The 24,854-nt window shown below is 58.5% G+C and overlaps 1 protein-coding gene across 1 annotated transcript in view; it reads right to left on the bottom strand.

Moving 5' to 3' along the window:
• Positions 1-23,414, bottom strand: part of PRKCZ (protein kinase C zeta) — a 98,250-nt gene extending 74,836 nt beyond the window's left edge. Inside the window, exons 1-4 of the mRNA XM_042951814.1 lie at positions 23,266-23,414; positions 20,186-20,307; positions 19,298-19,387; positions 17,931-17,981 (exon numbers count right to left, since the gene is read on the bottom strand). Of these exons, the coding sequence (XP_042807748.1) occupies positions 17,931-17,981; positions 19,298-19,387; positions 20,186-20,307; positions 23,266-23,336 (334 nt within the window). The 5' untranslated portion in view covers positions 23,337-23,414. The remainder of the gene's footprint in view (positions 1-17,930; positions 17,982-19,297; positions 19,388-20,185; positions 20,308-23,265) is intronic.
• Positions 23,415-24,854: the final 1,440 nt, after the last annotated feature.

Raw genomic sequence — 24,854 nt, 5'->3', positions numbered from 1 at the left:
AAACTTCTCCTAGAAGTGGAAAATAGACAAGAAAATTAGAGGATCAGTCTAAGAGTGCCAATGAATGACCCACGGTAGCTCCAGGAAAAGATGATAGCATGAGAGGAAATCATCAACGAAATAAATAAAGCCTCCCATGCCTGAATGTCTTCAGTTTCCATATGGGAACTTCCCAGCACAAGAGACAAAAAAGGCCACATCAAGACATATCATAATGAAACCTGAAAACACTGAAGACAAAGAAAACACTTTGGGGAGCTAAAAAAAGACACTTTCAGGAGAAAAGAAAACACACACACACACACACACACACACACACACACACACACACAAGTCAAAATGGCTCTTGACTTCTCAATTGGACTGGAAGCTAGAAGATGCTGGTGCAAGCCCTTCAAAGCTCTTGGAGGGGTGCCTGGGGGCTCAGTCGGTTAAGCATCCGACTTCAGCTCAGGTCATGATCTCACATTCCTTGAGTTTGAGCCCCGCATCGGACTCTGTGCTGACAGCTTGGAGCCTGGAGCCTGCTTCAGATTCTGGGTCTCCCTCTCTCTCTGCCCCTCCCCCGCTTGCGCTCTGTCTCTCAAAAATGAACAAACATTAAAAAAGCTCTGAGAAAGGGGCACCTGGGTGGCTCAGTCAGTAAGTTGTCTGACTCTTAATTTTGGCTCAGGTCATGATCTCAGGGTTCGTGAGATCGACCCCCCTGTCAGGTTCCACCCTGAGAGTGTGGGGCCTGCTTGGGATACTCCCTCTCCCTCTCTCTCTGTCCCTGCCCTGTTTGCTCTTGCTCTCGCTCAAAATAAATAGACAAAAAAAATTAAAATGCTTGGGGAAAACGGTTTCCAATATGGGATTCTATACCTAGCTCAACTATCATGAAAAGTACGGTTAGCGCAAAAGCACTTGTAAACCAGATCTCAAAACATCTACTTCCAGGCTGCCCTTTCTCAGAAAGTCTGTGAAGGATGTCTGAACCAGAGATTAAGCCAAGAGAGGGGATGGTGGAGCCAGGGACGGAGGAAGCAGGCAGAGAAGAGGGGCAAGGGGTTACCCAGGATGATGGCAGAAGAGGCCCCAAGACAGACTGTGCCAAGGCCCTGGAGGCACCAGGAGGGATATGGTGCAGACATCAAGGGGGTGGGAGCTACCCTGCTGGAAAAATTACATGCAAATTTGAGATAAGACTTCTAGAAAACTCCATGAAAAAAAGGCAATTATTATTTCCAAGAAAAACTAAAAGTTGTACTAAAAAAATGTAATTCTAGTGGCTCATGACTATCTTTGCAATCTGTCATAATGTGAACACTCAGTGATTAAACAATAAATGGTGATCTAACACTATTTTGGGGGCAGAAGAAGGGAGAACTCACCTATTCCAGAGACAGAGGGGAACAGGTAATGTCCCAAACAGAACAGTCTAGAAACAGCAGCATAAACGTGTTATTTAGAAATCTGGAAATAAATGCCAAGAACCCGCTCAGATTGAAAGCGAGCTCCTCCAGGAGGTAGAAGGGGCAGAGATACCTGTTCTGGCCTTTTAAACCACAAAGGACTATTCAACACCTTAAGACAGAAATATATCAAACTCAAAATCAAATCCAAAATATGAGAATAACATACAATACAAATTTATACACAAGCCTTTAGCGGTAACGGCATGGTTCCCTCACCAAGATAAGGCACGTCCAACCTATGCCCGACATGACTTTGTTCAGTTCCTTCCACAATCCCAGCTCACAAATGGGTAAACAGAGGCAGGGCACCAGGGCGCCATCAGGGGCCAAGTGAACAGGCAGCCCTGGTGGGCGCCGACCACCCACCCGCTCTCCACCTGGGGCCCTTCACCCCGGCGACGCTCCATATTGCTACAAATCAAATCATTTTAAATTTCCCAGAAGAGAAGTCAAAAAAGCAAACTGAACACACACACACACACACACACACACACACACACACACACACACATTCAAACCACCAAACTGAACAATAAAACATAAACTCAGGGTCCCCTCCACCCACCGACATTGTGGATACTGTCTCTCGTTCACCCAGCGAACGCACAGGCAGCAGCGTGGGGCTGGGTCAGCAGGCGTCTCTGTCCGACTGCACGCAGAGCGCCTTTGAAAGATTCCTTAGCTGTCAGCTAGGCATTCCTGCCTCTCCTGGTTCTGAACCTTGCTCAGGGGAAGTGGCAGAGCTGCCGGGTCACAGTCCGGCTGCCTGGGGTGGGGACAAATCGGCCGGGTCATCCTGGAGGCCTCAAAGACACAGAAGGAGACACGGAGACCAGTCGTAGATGAAGTGCCCTACTCTACCTATTTAGGATAATCCTAAAAATAAGCTGCCACTCCAAATACACCTGTGGGGGTTTTGCGGCGCTGTCTTCCGTGCTGTAACTTTATTACCAAAAACAATCCCAATGCTGGATGAGAAATTGGTTCAGAAGGCTTACTTTGCTTTTCTGTCCCTCCCATAAAGCAACACACACTTACAGAGTGGGCTCCCTGGGCCTAGAGCTGGGGCCCCACAGGAGCACAAAAGGCCCATCCAACTCTTAGGGGGCAGTGGTTGTGGGGACAGTGGCCCTAAGTGCCACTCACTCTGCAAGAGCAAGGGAAACGGCACAAGCAAAGGCCCTGTGGCAGGAGGGATTAATTAAGCAAGACCAGCCAGACCCACCCAGACCCTGGCCCCTAAACTCCTCTTTGCCACCAGCAAGGAAGGGGGAGGCACAAAAAGTAAACTTTCTCGGGATGCCTGGGTGGCTCAGTCAGTTAAGTGTCTGACTTCGGCTCAGGTCACGATCTCACGGTTCATGGGTTCGAGCCCCACGTCGGCACGTCAGGTCCTGCGCTGACAGCTCAGAGCCTGGAGCTGCTTCGGATGCTGTGTCTCCCTCTCTCTCTGCCCCTCCCCCACTCACACTCTATCTCTCTCCATCTCTCAAAAAATGAATAAACATTCAAAAAATTTAAAAAAAAAACAACTTTGTTCATTGGATATAAACACCAAAGACACGTCAAACCTGGAACAGAGGTTTATCCTCAGTAGGACTGGGCTGGCTCCCCCTCTCCCCAGAAAAGCGTGCCCCTGAAACAGCTCCCAGTCCTGGGAAAGGAAAACCCTTTGGCCTGGTCTTTGGACCCTGAGGAGTCTGGAGCCTGACCGCAGGCACCCGCCGCCCTGAGCTCCGACCCGGTGGCTCGACCCACAGGGGCTCACCCTGTAACATCTGGGTGGTCAGACGAGATGTGGCCTTTGCCACTACACAAACAGCAGAGGGGACAAGGCAGGAATACGGACGGCTTCGGGGACAGGGGGTGTCCACTGGAACTACGGACAAGCCCACGTCTGCACCACGGTGACACCTGACAGGAGGGGCTGAGGGCGGCATCCACCGGGCGGAGGGAACCGTCCAGGGCTCTCGGCTGCTCTGGGTGACCGACTGGTGTCCAGGCGGCCCACAGCCGATGTCTGGAAGGTCAGCAGGACCACACTCCCCGCAGAGTTGGGCAAACGGCACACACAACTCCTTCCGTGACTGTCAGCGGCTCTGAACTTCGTGATGGCACCTTGTCGGCGGCTGACGCGCCAAGACAGGACGCATACGAGACCCCACGCGGATTTGACCAGGACAGACACAGGTGAAACACAGCCCAGCCCCCTCTGACGACAGCAACACACACTGGGGTCTTTTGGGGGGTTCGCCTCCCCAACCTGTCCCTGCTCTTTGGCTCTGACCAAACCCTGCTGAGGCCCCGGAAGCCACCTGCTCAGGCCCAGCTCCGGGTCCCCCCGCAATGGGTCAGCACCGTGAGGGTTCACATCGGCCACACACTAGCAGCACGTGACCACACGGAAGGAAAGAGGCCAAGATGTCCCAGACATCCCAAGAAACTATGACACAGCTAATTTCTCCTCATTGGCAAGCACACACGTGAGCCGACACCCCTGCTCCCTCTCCTCTCCCACGCACCCATCAGCACACCCTGAATTTCCTAATTCAAGGACCAAAACTAACGAGTTACCCCTGTGACCCGGGCTGGCAGCACAGAGACGATCCCTCCTGCTCCTGGGGGAGGGGTGGGCTTGCTCACAGGCCTCCCCATCACCCCGGCACCGTCCACACGAGGGGCCATCCCATCCGCCCCCGGCAGCCCGTCCCCCCAGGCCGTCAGCTCCCCGCCAGCCCCAGGGAGGGGGGGGTTGCCTGCTGTGGTTGTTTTCTGGGTTTTGTTGTTGTTGTTGTTGTTTTTTACAAAAACACCTTGCAAAATGGACGTCAGAAATCACCCCCGTTCCCACATCCCCACCAGCAACCGAGCGGCCCCTAGGCGCATCTGGGTCTACCTCCGACCATCTCAGCACGGAAAACCGGACGCTGGCCCCACACTCATCGCCGACACCCGAGGACCCCGCCGGAGCGAGCCGGGCACGTCAACACCGGCCGAGCCGCCCAGACTCCGACACGACGCTGTCGTCAACGCGAACACGGGGCCGGGGCCGGCAGGGGCACGCACAGCGGGAGCAGCCCTGCGGGGCTCGGTGCGGGGAGGCAGGTGCTGGCCGCGGCCGGGGGCGGCGGCCCCGCGGAGCCCTCGCCCCGCAGCGATGCGGAGGGAGCAGCCGGCGGCGCTCACGCACGGTCACGGCGGACTGGAGTCGCCCGGACGAGCCCCCCCGCCGCAGCCACGCTCCCCGCGGCCAGAGCCCCCCGAGGACCGCGAGGCCGTTCATTTCCCGGGGCCGCCCGGCCGCGCTGACAGGCCGCGCTTCGCTTCCCGGGGATACGTTTCCTTCCGGCGCCCCCCGCGTCGGCAGCTCCTCCCAGGCCTGTTTAGCCGAAAACCTGTCAGCTCGGAAACAGGAGCCTCCGGCCGCCCGGCCGCCGCATCCCTGCCCCCGGCGCCCGTGGCTGGAACATCTGTGCGGCGCCCAGGCTGCGGGCCAGGCCGCCGGCCGGGACCCAGCCGCCGGGCAGCATCGCCGCCTCGCGCGGGGCCTGCAGCCCCGGACAGAAAGGCACAAGCGATGTGCATTACTCACCGGGCTTTCTTCCCCCCCCCCTGCTCGGCACAGGGTTCTTTATGCTCTACGGAGCGGTGGGCGTGAAGGGAGGCATCTTCCTAACCCTCCCTGCGCCGGCGCTGCCCTCCGCTCCCCTCGGGCCCACCGCGGGCAGGGTGCGCTCAACGGCGAGGAGCAGGTATTTAAAGGCAGGCTGGCCGGCCCGTCCCCCGCCTCTCACATCCCTGCCTCCTCGTGTCTCCAGGCCGGGTGGTACCCGGCTCCCCTGGGAAGCTGGGGCCGGCAGCTGAGGCACCAACTAAAACACGGCCTGGATACCGAGGAGCTGACGTCACATGAAAACAAGCATCTCTGCATTAGGACGGTCCTGAAAGAGGACGCGGGGCAGCGGCCACAAGGAGGGCAGCTCGGCCTCAGAGCCTTTGGAGTGCAGTGTCCGTGGGGACAGGGCCCAGGCGGCTGTGCCGCCCCCCCCCCCCCAGGTCAGGCCCCCGGGCAGGGTGCGGGAAAGCAGGGGCCGCTTGAGTGGGAGTGCCCCCCCCCCCCCAACCGCCCCGCCGGGTCCAGAGACTCAGAACGCGTCCGGAGGCCTGGGTGCCGTGGCCCCAGAAGGGAAGGGGGACAGAAGCCACGGTCCCGGCCATCGTGGCTACAGGGGAGCCCACCCCCAATTCCCTCCAATTCCCAAAAACCCCAGGAAAAAGACACTCTCAGCCTAGGCCGGGGAGCTCGTCCGGCCTGCCTGGAGTCACCGGACTTGCAATGACCCTCCATAGCCGGGATCCACGCCGGGGGCTGGGGGCTCAGGGGGGACCTCTCCCCTACCGAGCACCAAAACACACCCTGCCCGGGACCTGCACACGCCTGGTTCGAACACCCCCACCCACCACTTACAAGCAGGCGCCGGGGCTCCCACATCTGTGCTCGCTCCTGCACACGAACAGGCTCAGGGCCAAAGCTCTGGGTTCAAATTCCAGCCCCGTCAGTCGCTCACAGTGGGGCCTGAAGTCACTTGGGGGCTCCAATCACCCTGCCGCTGAGTGGCCACGGGAAGGCATTTCACACACCGCGAGCCGTGAAGGTAACACTGAGGCTCCCCCCCCCCCCCCCCCCCCGAGGCCCAGGGCTCCACCACAGGGAGCGAGGGCTGGGGGACACAGGCTCGGGGCCCCAAGCATCAAGTTAAGGATGGCTTGTAATTTCTCAAGAGCGTGGAATTTACACAAAACACGCATTTGAGAAATTTCAGCCCCTGCGGCTCATCTGTCTAAGGCAGCTGAGGCGCTGGGGCACAGACCGCTTGATTACTACCTGGCCTTTCCAGAAAGTGTGCAGACCCCTGGCTGAGACTACAAAGTCGTAAAGTAACCGAACCACCACGTCTACACAGGGCTCAGCGGGAAACTCCAACGTAGCCCAAGTCCACCGCAAGCAAAGCCTTGAGCTTTAGGGCACAGCCCCTGTCCTCCAGCCAAGCGCACATTCAATCCGGACCAGAACATCCAGTTTTGAAGATCTCAGAAAAGCCAGGCTCAACTGGCCGGCTGCTAATTCTATCTATCGGAAGCCCGAAGCCCGTACTAGCTGGATGACTAGCTTTGAGTTTGTTGCAAGTAATTTGAGACAAAGGTGAATGAAACACCATTTTTACGGAAACAATAGACACACCTATAAATAGCAGGGAATGGGCATATTCCAGAGGGACTCCCAGAGAACCTGCCCTCCGGCACCTGGAAGATGCGTCCGAGGGCTTCAGCCCCCAAGTCCCTGCTCCACCGACTGGTCCAACCTAGAGCCCCTCACCCCTGGGCTCTTCCCTCCTCCCGGTGCCGCCGACAACCCTCCTGCAGGGCCCAAACGCACCCACAACCGCCCGCAGGGCCCTAATACACCTGACCAGCTGGGCGGGCTCGGGGTGGGGGCAAGCCGGCCTCACCGCAGACTCAGCTCGTTCCTGGAGCCCCCACGCAGCCCCGCGAGGTGGCCACTAGTACAGACCCCTTTACAGGGAAAGGAAGCCCAGGGAGGCACGCCCACCTGCCTGAAGCCACACAGCAGGCTCACCTCGGAGCTGAGGTTTGGACCAGCAGCGCTGTGACCACCCGCGTGTAACAACCACCACCTTCTCCGGTCTCCCGAACACACTTCTCACACCACAGACTCTACACCCGGCTTCCAGCCGGTGTGGCCGTGTGGGTCACGCCCAGCCAAGTCCCCCTCCCTGAGTAACCCTGCCTCCAGGCAGCCGTCCAGCCTCAGGGAAGCTTCTAGCCAGACAGTGCCCTGGGCCATGGGCGGGGCAGGCAGGAGCCAGAAAGCAGGGCCAGGGGAGTGAGGCTGGGCCTGGCCCGGGGGTCCTGCCACGGCCCAGCAAGAGGTTCTGCCACCCCCTTCCCTTCCCGTCACCACAGCTCTTCCCCACCAGCCCCAACCCAGCCCCTATTTTGGGGCCGCTGCTCCTCTGAGCCTCCGGACAGATGTGTCCAGGTGAGCCCAGCGTCCCCCCACACAGGTCAGCAACATTTGTCAGCCTGTGTCAGGACACCCGCCTTTAACATCTCAGTCTCAGGCTGTGGAAACCTTCCTTCCCGGGAGTGGAAGTGGAAATGGCCTGGGGCCGGGCCTGTTACCACCCGCCCCACAGCAGCTGGTAGGAGGAGGACTTCAAAAGCTCCCAAACGCCTGGGGCTCCCGACAGGTGAGGAAGCCTGTCCCCTGTCCCGGCCCACAGGGCAGCAGACAAAGGGCAGATAAAGGCAAGCTCACATCATCGTCCTGGCCAACCCCAGACCCACAGGGTCACGCTGGGAGGTGGGTCTGACCTCTCGGGGTCCTGACCCAGATACGACCTCCCTTCAACCACAGAGGCCTTGCCCCGGGGGCCAGGCTCAGGCCCAGAAGCCACTTCGGCTGCCCCTGCCCAAGAAGGGAGTGTGTCTACAGGGCCCAGTCCAGCTCTAAGTCAGGCGAGGCTCCTCCTCCTCCAGGAAGCCCCCTTGGGACATCACAGAGGCCCCGGCCGGGAGCCTCTCTCACTGTCAGGACGGGCCCCTCTCGTTGACCGCATTGAAGTCCACCACCTGGGCCTCAGTCCTCTACGGACATGCTGAATAAGCACTTACTGAGCACATACAGTCCCATCGCTCCGTTGTTTTACACACAGAGGCAGAGTCACAGACACTCGGGGGAGGAGCTGGAGGGAAGACACAGCGCCCACCACCAGGAGCCAAGAGTCCGAAGGCGCCCTCTTGGAGCCCCCTGCTCAGACTTCAGCCCTCAGACCCAGGCAGGGCAACGCTGTTCTGCGCTGGTGGCCCTTGGCTGCAGCAGCCCTGGGGCTGGGGAGTCAGAGAGGGGCGGCCCCTCCCAGGAAGGGACCTTGGACCCCGCCCACCGTCCAGCCCACGCAGCCTCCGCTGTCTCGCCCTCGCCCCCTTCACCCGGTGACACCCCCGGTTAAGAGCACCGCTCTGCTGTTTGTCACAGTGACCATCTGCTTCCAGGGAGCCATGGCCCAGGCGTGTGTGATGCATTAGTAACGTCCCCCCCACTCCCAAGTGAGACAGTTGCTGCATCTTGCGGGTAAAAAAGCCCAGGTTCCCTGAGCCCCAGGTACAAACCAGAGCCAGGTGTGCTGCATCTCGGGCCCAAGAGCTGGGGCCCCTTGAGACGCATGCACGTTCCAGACGGATCAAAGACCTAAACGCAAAAAAACAAAAGTCTGCCCTTTGGGGTAGCCAGAAAGGAAAATATTAACAGATTTGAACATGCAAAACTCACAACAATAACATTTCTGCGTGACCGGAGGTACAAAAAGGCACGAGACAGAGGAGCGGCTTGGGCGACGACATCTGCCTTGCACACCAGTGGCGGGAAGAGCCGCCCGAGTGAGAACCGGCGGGCATGGCTGTGAACGGAGCTGCGCACGGGGAGTGAGGCCCAGCCACTCGCGAGGCCACAGAGCCCCTCTGTGCAGCCGCCACCTTCCTCTCGGCCTCGGGTGGCCTGGAACGGCAGGTGGGCGTCCCACACTGTTTCTGGGCCTCAACAAACTGCTAGGGCCGCCCCAGGCCTGCCTCACTGCGGGTCCCCTCAGGGCCACGGGTGGCCTGCTCACCTCTCCCACAGAGCCCTGGCCCCCCAAACTGCCAGGATTCTTAATTCCTTATTGTGCCACAGGCCTCGTCCCAGAAAGCCCCAGAAACGTGCTGCCACTTGGTGGGAGGGACCCTCCTGGGTCTCTCGGCTCCTGCGGGGCCCTCGTTGCTGAGGGCAGGGGGCCTGGCCTCGCAGCCGAACCCCCAGAGCACATTCACCCCATCACTTGCACCCGACAGGCAACCTCAGGCTACTGAGGTCAGCTCACACGGGACCCGGGGCTGGACTGAAGTCAGGCCGCCTCTAAAGGGGGGACGCTCAGGGGACCCTGCTGACAGTTCACCCCGATGATGCCTCAGCAGGTACAAACTGTACGGTGTGGCCAAAACCAAGCTACCCGTTCGGGACTTTCGAAGCCTGGAGCCCGCGGGAGAATGTTCACAGCAGGGCTCTCCAGAAAGAGCAGCCGGGGAAACAGCCAAGTGCCCACCAGCACGCGAACGGATAAACACATTGCGGGAGATCCAGACAGAAGGTAATAAGGACACAGAGGTCTCCACACAACAACCCAAGGCGACCTCACAGACCCGCACAACGCTCCGCTCAACAGCCGCACCCACGTTCTCAGGCGTCCGCGGGACATCCTCCGGGACACCACAGGTGAGGCCGCGAGTCTCAATGGATTTCAAAAGATAAATGTCACACAAAGCGTCTTCTCCGACCACAGCAGGACGGAGTCGGAAGCAAATCACAGAAGGAAAACTGGAAAAGTCGCCCCTGTCCACCAATGAGACAGCGGATGGATCAAAAGAGAAATCACAAGGGAAATAAAACAAACTTAGAGACAGATGAAACCAGAGGCGCAGGGCGCGGGGGGCCCTGCCGCTGTGGAGCCAACACCGGAAACCAAGGACGGTCGCCCACCAGCCAGCTAAATTCTCGACTTACGGAACTGGAAGAAGAAGAAGAAGATGGAACTGACCCGAAGCTAGCAGGAAGAAGGAAATAACAAGGATTAGAGCAGAGATCAACAAAACGGAAAATACAGAAACAATAGAAAAAAAAAATCAATGAAAACAAGAGTTGGTCCTTTGAAAAGATCAACAGAATTGACAAACTTTTGGGGCTCCTGGGTGGCTCGGTCGGTTGAGCGTCCGACTTTGGCTCAGGTCACAATCTCGCAGTTCGTGGGTTCCAGCCCCGCGTCAGGCTCTGTGCTGACAGCTCAGAGCCTGGAGCCTGCTTTGGATTCTGTGTCTCCCTCTCTCTCTGCCTCTCCCCACTCATACTCTGTCTTCTGTCTCTCAAAAATAAATAAGAAACATTTAAAAAAAAAAGGATTTCTCAAGGGGCGCCTGGGTGGCTCAGTCGGTTAAGCGTCCAACTTTGGCTCAGGTCAAGATCTCACGGCTCATGAGTTCAAGCCCTGCATCAGACTCTGTGCTGACAGCTCAGAGCCTGGAGCCTGCTTCAGATTCTCTCTCTCTCGCTCTCGCTCTCGCTCTGCCCCTCCCCCACTCATTCTCTCTCTCTCTCTCTCTCTCCCTCTCCCTCTCCCTCTCTCGAGAATAAACATTGAAATAATTAAAAAATAAAATAAAATAAAACATGGCTTCTATAAATAAATAAATAAAATTTTAAAAAGGATTTCTCTTTAAAATAAACATTAAAAAAAAAAGAAATAGGAAATATAAACAGACCTACAATCAGTAAAGAGATTGAATCAATAATCAAAGATCTCCCGACAAAGAAGGCCCTGGCCCAGACAGCTTCACTGGTGAATTCTACAGAACATTTAAAGAACTAACATCCATCCTTCTCAAACTTCTCCAAAACGTTGAAGAGGAGGGAAATCTGTGAACTCATTCTAGGAGGCCGCCGTGACCCGACACCAAGCCAGGGAGAGACACTACGGGAAGAGAAAACTACAGCCCAGTATTCTTCTGATCACTGACGCGAAAGGAAACAGAACTCAGCACCACAGCGCGTGACCAAGTGGGATTTGCCCCAGAACGCAGCAATGGCTCCACAGGGGAACGACCAATCAGTGCGATACACAGGAAGAGAATGGAGGGAAAAGCCACACGACCACACGGTCGGCTCCACTGACAAAGAAAGGGCATTTCATGAAGAGAAAAATCCTTTCGTGGTCAAAATACTCAACAAACAAGGGAGAGAACAATATGGCAGATGGGGAGGCGGAGAGAAGGAGAACAGGGGAGCTGCTGGCTGAGACACGGCTGTCGATGGTGGGTGTGGGGACACTGGGGACTGGGAAGGTGTCAGGAACCATGTAAGGAAGCTCCTGGAGCACTCCGGACCCTTCACACACCCTGACTTCCAGCCGAGCACCAAATCTCTCCAGTCTTTGTCAGATTCACGGAAAGTTCTAGTCACTGGAGGCGGTGGCTTAGGATGGGAGCTCCTGAAAAGCCCGGCGTTGCCCGGTTTTAGGCAGATTCACGTTGTAGACATGCACACTGTAGATGTTTCCAATCTAAAGAGGCAGTTTTTATTTGGGCCTAGAGATGCCAGAAGCCCTCAGGTGAAGCTGCTGAATTTCTGCACGTTAGAGTTCCCAGCTCTATGGAACGTAGTTCCATATCCTCTTGACAAAAGTGACTTCTTTTATTTACTTATCTTTTTAAGTTTAGTTATTTTTGAGAGAGACAGAGACAGCATGAGCTGGGTAGGGGCAGAGAGAGAGAGAGAGAGAGAGAGAGAGAGAAAGAGAGAGAGAGAGAGAGAGAGAGGGAGAGAGAGAGAGAGAGAGAGGGAGAGAGAGAGAGAGAGAGAGAGAGAGAGAGAGAGAGAGAGAATCCCAAGCAGGATCCATGCCGCCAGCACAGAGCCCACACGGGGCACGAACTCACGAACCCGTGACATCATGACCTGAGCCCTGAGCTGAAACCAAGACGCTTAACCGCTTAACCGACTGAGCCACCCAGGCCCCCAAGTGACTTCGCTTTTAAAACAACAACAACAAAACCCTCGGCAAACGAGGAACGGAAGGCACCACGCGTGTCTTCTCCCCCTAGCGCCAAGCAGTGAACTCAATTCTGACGCTCTCTACCTGGTCAGCCCCAGGTCCCACAGGTGAAGGGTTCGGCCCACGAGACGGCCGCCTCCCCACTTCAGAGGCCAGTCACCAATCCAGGCTGTCAACTGCGTGCTGTAGACCGAATGGCGACAGATGACGCAGTCCCTCAACCCCTCCCAGGTGGGATTAATTTGCTGGAGTGACTGGATTAACTCGGCAACAGCCGGACGGAAGAGATCCACGGGGCAAGGTGTGGGGGAAGGGCGTGGGGCTTCCACACTCTCTAGACAAGCCCCTGTCCCCACATCTCCATGTGTCACCGCCAGACACCGCCCCCACCCACCCTCCTCACGGGGTTTTAAGGAGGCAGGATTGATTCAACCTCCAGCCCTTCTCTCCTCCCGAGAGGTCAGGGGGTAAGACTGTAAACCGCTCTAGTCACTAGGCCTTTCTGGTCACCGCCCCATCCTGAGGCTATCTAGAGGCCCCACCCTAAACCCCCTCATTAGCATAAATTCTAATGTGTTCGAAAGGTACTCTTAAAGAATGACACTCCCATGACAAAGAATGACAAAGACACTCGCCTTGCTCAGGAGATTCCGAGGGACTTAAGAGCTCGGCCAGAAATTGGGGACAAAGACCATATACAAGTCTCATTATGGCAACAAAGGGACGTGGTAAAAGCCATATATGAACATCCCCCGCAAGCATCTCCCCGAGTGCTCAAAGACTGAAAGCATTTCCTCCAAGATCAGGAACAAGACAAGGATGCCTGCTCCCCTCTTCCACACACTAGAAGTTCTAACAGGAGCAGTCAGGCAAGAAAAAAGAATGAATAAAAGCACATCCATTGGAAAGGGAAGAGGAAAATGATCTCTTCACAGATGACACAGAAAACACTAATGATTCCACAAAAAAGTTGTCGGCACTAGGACACAAATTCAGCAAAATAGCAGGATGCAAAGCCGACACCAGAATCGGCTGCATTTTTATACACAAGCAACGAGCAACCCAAAAAAAGAAATTCAGAAAACAGTTCCATCTCACAATAGCATTAAGAATAAAGTACTTACTAAACCCACGAAGGAGGTCAAAGACTTGCACGCTGAAAACTACAACATCGTGCTCAAAGTAAAGACGATAAAAGTAAACATCCCGCGTGTCCGGGCTGGAAGGCTTCATGTTGTCGTCGCGTTAATACCACCCAAACCGACCCAAAGATTCCATGCAACCCCTAGCAAGATCCCAATGACACGTTCTTGCAGAAACAGAAATACTCATCCTAAAAATCATCTCCGGGGACCCAGAACGGCCAAACCGTCTTGCAAAGGAACAAAGCCGGAGCCCTCACACTCCCCGATTTCAAAACTTACTACAGTAACCAAAACAGCGTGATGTTGGCATAAAAACAGACTTTCGAAGTCCAAGAGAACAGACAGTCCAGAAGCCAACCCTCCCACGCCGGTCAGGTGACTCTCGAGAAGGGCCATTCAATGGGGAGAGGTTGGTCTTTTCAACAAACAGGCACTGGGAACACTGGACGTCCTCATGCCAAAGAATGAAGCTGGACCCCTACACCTCACGCCATATACGAAAATTAACCCCAAATGCGTCAGAGACCTCAATGTAACGCCTGAAATTATAAAACTCTTAGAAGAAAACGTAGGATAAAACTTGACCACATTGTAGTCGACAGTTTCTTGGATGGGATACCAAAAGCAGAGGCAAAAACAACAAAAACGGACAGACTGGACTTCATGAAAGGTTAACAGTTTTGTGCATCAAGAGACACGATCCAGAGCGGAAAGACGACCCACAGAGTGGGAGAAAGTATGTGCAAACCATACAGCTGATGAAGGATTAAAACCCAGAACGTAAAAGGACTCCCCAAACCCAGCAGCAAAAACATTAACAACCGCACTCAAAAACGGACCAAGGACACAAACGGACATTCTCCAAAGAACACACCGCGTGGCCAAGAAGCCCAGGAAAAGATGCTCGGCGTCACTCACCCTCAGGGAAATGCGGGTCGGCACTACGAGAGGCCCCCTGACACCCATGGGGATGCTTCAAAAAACGGAGGGGCACCTGGGCTTCTCAGTCGGTTGAGCATCTGACTCTTGTTTCGGCTCAGGTTAGGATCCCAGGGTCGTGGGATGGAGCCCCGGGCTCTGTGCTGAGTGTGGAGTCTGCTTAAGATTCTCTCTCTCTCTCTTCCTCTGCCCCTCTCCCCCACTCGCTCACTCACTAAAATTAAAAAAAAAAAAAAAAAAAAAGGAATTGGAAACTGGTAAGTGCTGGTGAGGATGTGGGGAAACTGGGACCCTGTGCACAGCTGGTGGGGACATACACCGGTGTGGCTGCTGTGGAAACCAGTGTGGAAACCAGTGTGGCAACAGAGACACCGTATGACCCAGCAGCTCCACTTCTGAGTATATACCACCCCCCCCCCCCGCCAAAATTGAAAGCAAGATCTAAGAGATATTTGTACATCTGTGTTCACAAGAGCTGAAGCAAGGAAGCGACCCAGTGTCCACCTGTGGCTGATAAACCAAACGTGGTCCATAGATACGATGGAATATCATTCAGCCTTGGAAACACAAGGAAACCCTGTGATGCTACAGGTCATACGCTATGGGGATGAACCTTGAGGACGTTCTGCTCCGTAAAATAAACCAGTCACAAAAAGACAAATCCTGTTTGACTCCACTTACGTGAGGTACTTCGACCGGTCAAAGTCATAGAACGGAGAGTGGCAGGGGCTGGGGGAGGTGCCGGTGGGAACAGAGCTTCAATTTGTTTTTTTTTTTAATGTGTGTGTATTTATTTTGAAAGAGGGAGAGAGCAAGCACGAGCAGAGGAGGGGCAGAGAGAGAAGGAGAGAGAGAGAGAATCCCAAGCAGGTTCCCTGCTGTCAGTGCACAGCCAGACGTGGGGCTCGAACTCACGAACCGTGAAATCACTACCTGAGCTGAGATCCAGAGTCCAGAGCCCAGGAGATGGATGGTGCTGACTGTTGCGTAACAGGGTGAACATGATTAACATCAACGAACCAGCCACTTAGAAATGGTCAAGGGGCACCTGGGGGGCATCCAACTCCTGATTTCGGTTCAGGTCATGATCTCATGGTTCATGGGATCGAGCCCCACGTCAGCGTGGAGTCTGCTTGGGATTCTTTCTCCCTTTGTCCCTCCCCTGCTCACACCCATGCACTCTCTCTCAAAATAAATAAACTTTAAAAAATGGTCAAGACGGCAAGTCTTATGCTGTATGTAATTTACCACAGTGAAAAACCGGGAAAAGAAGCAACGTGGTTTTGACACGCACCATGACAGGGATGAAGGTGGAAAATGTCATGCTAAGGGACAGAGGTCAGTGACAAAGTGCACCTCCCATGACTCCATGGGAGTCCAAAGCAGGTAAATCCAGAGCCGGAGCGACAAGCCGTGGCCGTGGGGGGCTGGGTGGAGCAGGGAATGGGGAGCGGCCGCCGACGGGCGGGAGGGAGAGGTGGCACAACACTGGATGTCCTAACTGCCACAGAGTCACTCGCTCCACAGTGGCCAAAACGGTGCATTTTATCTTATGTGTACTTTACACGATCTTGTGAAACTCTATAAAAACGACTAAGTTCCGATTAACAACCCGAATAGAATGTGCTGGACGGTGTTTTGCTGAAAGTGGACACAGGCCAGATGGTGCAGGGTGGCCCTTCCAGCTGGACGTGCCCAGGTGCCACCGCGGGACTGCACTTCTGCCGCCCGTCCGTCCATCAGTCCGTCCAGCCCTCCTCACGTGGTCCCGACACAGCTCGGGGGCGCCACTCACCTGGCACCTGTCTGACCCTTCTCGCTCCCCAGGCATCAGGCGTGCTGACCAATAACACCGGATGTGAGTGCCCACACAGGCACCAAAATCTCACCGCACACCGTGGCCATCGGTGACCAGAACGGATTTTTTTTTGGCATTAAAATCAAGCCAAAAGAGCAAAATATTGGGGAGAAGACCAACACTCAAAGAGCCCAGAGCCCAGGAGACCCGCGTGAGGAAGGCGTTCTGCTCACACACCCCTGGCCAGCAGGTGAGGCAGCCCTTGTCCTGTGTGCCCGGTGCAGGGATGAGGGTGTGTGCGGCCGGGAACCGCGCGCAGGGGGAGACAGCACCTGTCAGCCAGCCTCAGCCCCTCCCTGGGACCGGCTGCCTCCAGGTGCCGGCGGTACGATCAGCAAGGCTGAGTGGTCATCAAAGCTCCAGAGCCACCCCTCGAAGCATCTCAAGGACAGTGCTTTCTAGAAGCTCCCTACATTCTCTGCATTCCTGCACAGTGACACAGCCACTGCCCGGCACTCCCACGTCTACCGCGCTGGGGGCAGAAACCGCGCACCCTCCTGCCCTCCAGAGGCTGAGCCCACACAAGGCCAGGTCAAGTCCCGTCGACAGCTGGGTGCCCCTCTGCGGGGAGGCTCGCGTGGGAGGGCCCGCCCCCGCTGGCAGGTCGGCCCTCTGGCCTCCATGGCTCACGGGCCGGCCCCTCTCCCACCCCCTCCTCAGTGCGTTTCCTGGCCTCCAACTCTCGAGCTGCAGGCTCACCCACCCCACCCTGCCCCCTGCTCCCCCTCTGAGCGTTTGGGTGTTTATCTGGCCGCCGCCTGCCTCCCAGCTGGGAGGTCCTGGGGCTCCCGCTGCCCGCACCCAGCCTGTGCAGCGCCGGGCACGGAGGCACAGGCACGACCGAATGAAGGAACGAGCCCCTAGAGCTTCTCCCGCTCTCCCCGAAACCGGCCCCCACATCCAGCACCCGCCCACCCACCAGGGCAGCGTGTCCAGCCAGCCCCGCGGCAGTTCTGGCCCCGTCAGACCGCCCTGCTCCACTCCTGCCAGGATTCCACAGCCGTGCTGGCCGCTCCTTCAGGGTCCCCAGTTCTCTCTGGAAGCCCCAAGGCCACTCCCCAATCACCAGCCACTCTCTCCTTGGCACGAAGGGTCCCCGAGTCCATCCTCAGCCCCAGTGCTTTAAGCCCAGCGCTCACGCACACAACCCACTCGCTACCTCCACCGGGTCCGGGGGGCCACAGGAACTCAGCACAGACCAAGGGACCCGACAAGAGGCTGAGAGAGCCCGCCCCTGGGTCCCCTGTTGGGAAGGGGCCGAGGGGAGCCCAACGCGCAGGCACCCAGGCTGGCCCGGAGGTCGGTGCTCGCCACAACACAGAGGGCAGGGCACCAGGCCGGGGGAGGGTCCGGGTGGCTGGTGAGTGATTTACGCCCACATGAGTGCCCTGTCTTCAAGGACAGGGCAGGACGGAAGTGCTCTGCCTGCTTGGGGTCCGATGGCCCCTGGGACGAGGTCAGAAGCTCTCCTCCGGCCCCACTGCTCCTGGGACTCCGTCCCCTACCAACAGCCCCAGGAGGAGAAGTCCTGGGGAGGGGGCAAACGACCAGGTGCGGGCGTGGCAGCAGCTGGGGCAGATGCCCCAGCCCGGCCCCTCCGTCCTCAGGGAGATCAGGGCTTCCCTGGACTTTTCCATGCGGCACCGTTGGACAGGCCAGCGCCGGGAGGGCAGCACTCGCTAGCCACGCACAAGGGCCACGGCAACCACGTGAGGCCGCATCAGCCACGCGCTCTGCCCCGCGTCGCTGCAGGAGGATAAGTGTTCCTAAGCCACGGGCCACACAAGGCACCCAACTCCACATTCCCGACACGACGGGCCACGAGTTCGAGCCAGAACACGCAACACGAGTCACAGGAAAAGGTACTCACTGTGTTCTCCCGGACAAGGCATGCCTGGCTGCTCGGGGATGCTGGGGAACACTGGACAGAGGGAGAGAGAGCAGTCTGTCACTCGGGGCACCTTGCGGGAGGTCCTGCTCCGAGTCGGGCTTCGCACACAAAGGCCAGGTGGCTGGCAAGCCCCCTGTGGGGAGATGCTCACGGGGGCACAACCGTGGAAGCCCAACCACACCGACGTCAAGCCCCCTTTTACGGGACTTCGAAGTCCACTGAAGACTTCGGGGCGAAAAGCCGTCGGGGGACTCAGGCAGAGCCGCCCAAGGAAGCCGGCCGGTGCGCAGCAGTAAGCCAGCACGGACAGGGGAGGACACACACCTCCTTCACAGAGGGACTTTGGAAAGTACGTTAGATTCCACCTCGTACTCAAGTGGAATCAAAATGAAGTATCTTAAAATATACCCTGGGCTTCCATAATAGATTATTAAAACAGAAGCTTACAAAGTATTAAACCCTAGCTGAAACAACCCTTCCCTTAATCTAGAAAATAGAAGTGGCTTTTTAAAGCACCTTAGCCGGCAGCATCCCGGCAGCGATTTAAGCGTGTTTACCGCCAGGAAGTGGGCGGGGCGAGACCTCCAGTTTCTAAACCACATTTGCATAAAGAGCCTCAGAATCGATCCTGTACCCACCCACTACCCCAGTAGCAGGGACAATGACGGTCCCACAGAAACCGCTGGTCCTGAGCTCTGGTCGCTGCCCGCTCGCCCCGCGTAGAAGGGAACGCAGACGTGGCTGGTGGGCCACAGCTGCCAGAACCACGCTCAGACACCCTACAGAACCCCGAAAGTGCTGGGGGGGCAGCCTGACACCCCCAATTTACAGAGGCTATACTGCAATGATAACAGCTCACATTTACGTGACTCAACGTGTAACCCAGCTCTGAGCTTACTGGGCTGAGGAACTCTGTGAGCCAGGAGAGAGGCACAGGGAAGTTCTTGTCCCCAGACAGTGGTGCTGTGCACCGTCCGGGCTCCTCGCCGGGGACGGGAACAGATGGAGGCCAGTGAGCGAGCCCAGGCCTCTGATGTGCCCAGAGATGCTGGCCTCCAGGGAATGGGGACGATGAGGACCAGCAACCAGAACCCAGGCTCCTGTGTCCAGTGAGAAGGAGCTTTTCTATCAGCCACAGCAGTTTTTATTTGGGTTAATAAAACATAAGAGAAAAAACAAACCCAAGCTGCACTGTATCCGACATCCTTAAATTCTCTCTGGAATCCCGACATTTTAAACCACGATCCTCCACATGGCCTCTAGTCCCCCAGGCTGTCTGGGGGACGCTGGGCTCCCCTCTCCCCAGACCACAGTGGGACCACCCCACCCCTCCAGCTGCCACTAACCGTGAATGGTGAGCCCTTCGTCCCTGTGCTGACAGGCCAGGCGGAAGGCCTCCTCCAGCTCCATCTGGGAGGACACAGTGCAGGGGTCACCTAGGCGGGGCAAGAGACATCACTGAGGTCACCGCAGGCCTACGGCAAAGGGGTCCAACTCGAGTCTGGAAAGGCCACATCTCTCTGCTCGGGACCAGCCGCCCACAGCAGAGCTAGGAAGTCCAAGAACCAGCCAGACCAGGAATCAGCTCCGACCAGGGCCCCACATCAGAGCCGGTGGATCCCCCAAAGGGAAGTGAGTTCACCCTGAGCCCCAAGAAGGCCACCTGGAGAGCAAAACCGTGCTAACTCTCGGTTGGGCAAGATAAAGGACATTCTTCTTGGCTCAGTCCTGGACGAAAGCAGAGACTCCCTACCCCCATCCTGGATAGGAACACAGAGATGCATAGAACCCATACCCCGGGAGCTGCCCCCACCCCCCAGCTTTCTCAGATGTGTGCACCGCGGGGCCCTAGCTACTCACCCTCCTGCTTTCCCTGAGAAAAGGAAAATCAGAAGAGAGCTCACCTTTCCAAATCACCCACTGGAAAACCCAGAACACGAGAGAGGAAGAACAGGGAGGAGGGCAAGGGCTGGCCCAGGCGGGGCAGCGAGACCCCTGCAGCCCTCTCCCCGCTGCCCTGGGGGCTCTCCTCCCTTCCCAGCCCCCAAACCAAGCTTCCCTGAAGGCAGCCTCTTCCCGGAAATGACTTCCAGCATCCCCCCAGGGAAGCTGGCTGTTAACCAGCTTAATTCCATAGTTTTAAACCTCCCTGAGGCAGGGCTGACCTAACTTCCCACAAGCACACGTGTGGAGATTTACGGTATGTCGTTGCCAGACCACAGACCAAGGGCTACCTTCGTTGTCGACCCACTTGAGGGTGAGCGGGTGCCCCTGGTGGAGACTGCACATCTCTCTCACTTCCTCACAGAGCTCCTCGAAGGTCATCGCCGCGTCTAGGCTGGTGATCAGGATGTCCCTGGGGCAGAGGATGCACACGTTTCACCAAGGAGCACATTTAAATCAAATACTATTGATTTATTAATAACTGAGTTGATTAAATGAAAAATCTCCCAAACAAAATATTACAGGACCCCCAACAGAACCACTGACCAGTTTTATTCTTTAATTACTACCATGAATGCCTTTGCACAGAAAGATCTATTCTGCACCGGGACCTGCCTAACTGGGGGAAAGAACGAGGCAGGGGCATCGGGAAGAGCCAGGCAAGCACTTGCTCAGGGACCAGGTTATTTGCCCATCAAAGGAGGGGGTGGGGGGTGTGCCCAGTGTGTTCAGCTCAAGCCCACGGGCTTCATCAGACCTTCCCCCAAAGCTGACGGCAGGGACAGCAGCCCAGGCTTGAGCTGGAGAAAGGGAAGACCCACACGGCTGTTCCTGTGACCTCAGGAAAGCGGGCGCTGAGAGGCCACCCAGCATAGCGTCCGACTCGGGTCCACATCACCTGGGAATCTCCTCATGACACAGGTGCTGCCGGACCCTGCTGAGACCCCAGTCACAGCACATCTTCCAAGGCCAAGCTGGGGGCCCCCTATTTTTAAGAATGGCGTCTTCGATGTGTCTGACCTCTGCCCCAAACAATCTGCCAGCAAGGTGGCAGCACAGTCCCGTCGGGGACAGAGCTCCACTTGGACCCCTGCTGTTTGGATAAGTGAGCGCTGACCTTGGTGGGTGCTTTCCAGAATGCATCCTCGCTGCATTCTGAGGACTATGCCTCTCAAGTGCCCTGGGAGACACATGGGGCAGGCGCGGGTGGGGTGAGGAGCTGGGCTAGGCAGGAACTGTCTGCACAGCCGGGAGCACCACAGAGGGAGAAGGGAAGAGTGTGGGAGGGGGAGGAAGAGGGGAAGAGGGTGGGGAAGGCCGGGGAGGGGAGAGGTGGGGAGGAGGGGAGGGAAAGGAAGAGGGGAAGGGAGGGGAGGGAAAGGAAGAGGGGAGGGGAGGGGAGGAAGGGAGGGGAGGGGAGGGAAAGGAAGAGGGGAGGGGAGAGGAGGAAGGGAGGGGAGGGGAGGAAGGGAGAGGAGGGGAGGAGGGGAGGGGAGGGGAGGGGAGGAGGGGAGGGGAGAGGAGGGAGCTGAGGTAGGGAATGGGAGGAACGAGTGGGCCACATCAGCCCAGAGAAAGCAGACTCAACAGGTCACATTACTGGCAGTAACCAAAGCGCTCTCCAGGGGCCAAAGTCAGGGGCAGGGTGAGGGCAGTGGTGGCTCAGTCCAGAACCCCCAAGAGCTCCAGTCAACTTTGCCCAGAACCCTCCTCGAGGGCCTCCATCCCTGCCCTCAGTGCCCCACCCTGGAGGCAGACTGGGGGGGGGGGGCAGGCCCCACCCACCCACCCACCCAGGCTGCTGGGGTATGGACTTCCTTTCGCTGAGGATCCACTCTGAGTTTTCACAAAGTGGCTGTTGATCGATCCCACAATTCCTGGCTGGGAAGAGGGCGTCTGTGTTGTGACAGGCCTTCCACGGTTTACCAAAACCAGCAAGCCAGGATGTTACAGCCTCAGAACTAGTTTTAATGGACAGACCACCCTTCCAGGCCAGAAACAGGATTCCTGGACCTCTTCAGGTGGACTGGCCTTCCCCAGAAATCATTCCTCCCTGGAGCCCTGTCACCAACTGTCCCACACATACCCTGCTCCCAGGCAACCCAGCTGAGGATGGCAGAAAGGACAGGAGAGGTCTGACCCCACACCCCAAACAAGGTGCCCTCACGAGCTCAAGAGCCGCAAGCCCCTCCTCAGCTGGGACTATGCACCCTAACTCTAACCCTAACCTTTGAGATGCGCCCGTGGCAAGCCACTATGGCCAAGACGGCCAAATTCACGCGCCAGGCTAGCGATGCGCTCCCCTCCCAGCGCCGGTACCGGTGACCCTCGGACAGCCGGGTCCGATTTCAGGGCCCCTGGAGACCAACACGAATGTAAGGAAGCTCTCCCGCCAGCCTCGTCTACAGCGCTCCCGGGGCAGAGGCAGGATCTGGCCTCTGGGCACCGTCCCCGCCCCCCCCCCCCCCCCCACGCAGCCCTGCCCCGCGGCTGCTGGGTGTGGGGCGCTACCCGAGCCGTACCGGGCGCTCCCGGCCTCTGACCTCTGTGAAGAGCCCGTTCGCCCCGTTTTACAGCGAGCAGGTGGAGCCCAGGGCGACGCGCGCGGACGCAGAGCTGATCGGTGTCCGAAAGATCCGGTCCCAACAGAACCGCTCCCGGAGACTTACGGGAACCCCCACCACGCCCCAATTCGCGCAACCACGGGCTGCTCACTGCCCCTAACCTGCGTCCTGCACCCAGGACCTGGGTCATTAAACTTTTCTTAGAACTCCGGCCGGCTAAATTGGGGAAAGTTTAGGAAACCCTGATTCTTACAACTCAACCAGGAGTTTTCACAACTTGACGAAAACTTTAGTCTTTACAGGTTTGTGGCCTTGATGTCCAACCAGCTGTGGCGGGAATATGTCAGTGCGGGGCCGGGGGCCGCCTCCCGCGCCGCAAAGTCCTCGGGGCGAGTGCGAGCGGAGGAGGGACGCGAGCGGCCGCCGGAGCCCGCAGCGCCCCATCCTCGGCGCCAGAGGACCCCGCGACCTTTCCCGCGAGCGACGTCCAAGGGCGCCTGGAGCGCCCGTCCCGTCCACGGCCGCCTCTCGGCGAGGGCGCGTCAGGACCTCCCCGGCACCCCTGCGCCCCGAGGGCCTTCGCCGTCCCCTCCCTCCCGCGCCGCAGCGACACTGCCCCCGACGGCGGGCGCGGTGCGGGCCGGTCCCCGCGCCTGGCTCTGCCCCCCTGTCCCCGCGCCTGGCTCTGCCCCCCGGTCCGGGCCGGTCCCCGCGCCTGGCTCTGCCCCCCGGTCCGGGCCGGTCCCCGCGCCTGGCTCTGCCCCCCGGTCCGGGCCGGTCCCCGCCGTCGGGCGTCGCGCGCTCACCCGCTGGAGTGCGCCTTCAGGCGGACTCGGCAGCCGCTCCCGTCCATCTTGGGGCCGGTCCTGCTGGGCATGGCGCGCTCCCCGGCCGCCGTCAGCGCCGCGCCCCGGGCGCTCGGGCCATGGCGCGGGGACCCAGCGGCCGGCCGGGGCGCCAGGTGGGGCCCGCGGTGGAACGCGGAAGGGCGCGCGCGCGGCGCCGGGATCCCGGGGCGCGGGTCCGGCCAACTCCGCGGAACTTGGGGGGCGGGCTGGGCGGGACGGGGGCACGGCCGGCGGGGGCGCGCGAGGTGTGCGCACGGAGTCCCGGCGTCAGGCCCGGGGCGGGGGGAGGAGGGAGGGTCGGAACATGGCCGACCCGAGGCCCGGCGGGCGGCCAATCGGCGGGACGGGCGGTCCCGGGGCGGGGGCGGTGGCACCTGCGGCCAATGAGGGCGAGGCGGGGCCGCCACCTGGGCCAATCCCCGGGGGTCCCGGCGGCCGCGACCCAATGGCTCCGCGCGGGGCGGACTACCTGTCGGGCGGGGCGCGGCCCACCTGCGGCCAATGGAGGCGCGCGCGGCCCGGCTCTGCCCGGCAACCGGAGGCGGCGCCCCGCGGGCCCCGAGCGCCGGCCCCTCCGCGAAGTGGGCTCCAGGGGCCGCGCTGCCCAGGCGGGGCCCCTGCGCTGCAGCGCCCCGGGGACCTGTTGGAAACGCAAGCTGTCTTGGGTGCCCCCGCCCAGACTCGCAGAATCGAAACTCCTGCAGTCTGTGCGGACAAGCCCCGGGTAATTCGGAGGCGAGCGCGAGTCCGAGAGCCGCTGGGCCAGGGGACGGTGGGAAGGAGCCGCCGGTGACTTGAGGGGCGGGAGCAGAGGCCCCGGCCAGCGTCACGGGGAGCGTCCGGCTCGGCTGGCTCTCCCGGCCCCGGCTGCCCTCCTCCCCTTGCGGGTCCGTGACCCTATTGCCAGGAGTCTCGTCTACACTAGCTGGCGATTCCCTCGGTTCCAGCTCACGCCTCCGCCCAGGACAGGGACACTGCATTTGGCCACGTCGCCCATGACCTTCATGTCTGAATCCACAACCTCTCTGGGTCTTAATAACCCCGTGGCGTTTGGTCTGGAGAGCCTGCGCTGGGCGCGGCCCACACCCCTCAGGGGCGGCCTCCCGGGCCCCATCCCTTACCGGTCGCATCCACAGGGCCTAAATCTGCTGTTTGTAGAAACTCACCCGGGCACCGGGTGGGCACCCCAGACTCAGGTCTGCTGTCCCCTCACCCCTGCCAAACCCCCTCCTCTCTGAGCCAGCCCCTGTTGCCTTCCTCCCCCCCCCCCACCCCCGCTGGCAACCCCTGACCCCCAAGCCTTCACTCCCCACTCGGACAATTGTAAGGGCTTCTCTTGCTCGGGCTCATTCCTCAGACACGCGCTGACACGTCCTTGGTACCCTGCTCACAGGTGAGCCTGGAGAACAAGGTGAACAGTCTTTATGGTCACGGACCCCATATTCTGCCTAGACGTGGGCTCAGAGAAACCTGTTGGAGGCTCGCCTCTCACGTACCTAAGATGCTGTGAACTCTCCCTTCTGGAAAAACAAAAGGTTGGGGCACCT

The sequence above is a fragment of the Panthera leo genome, chromosome C1 (genome assembly GCF_018350215.1).
Source record: "Panthera leo isolate Ple1 chromosome C1, P.leo_Ple1_pat1.1, whole genome shotgun sequence".
Classification (NCBI taxonomy): domain Eukaryota; kingdom Metazoa; phylum Chordata; class Mammalia; order Carnivora; family Felidae; genus Panthera; species Panthera leo.
This window is presented reverse-complemented; position numbering and strand designations above follow the sequence as displayed.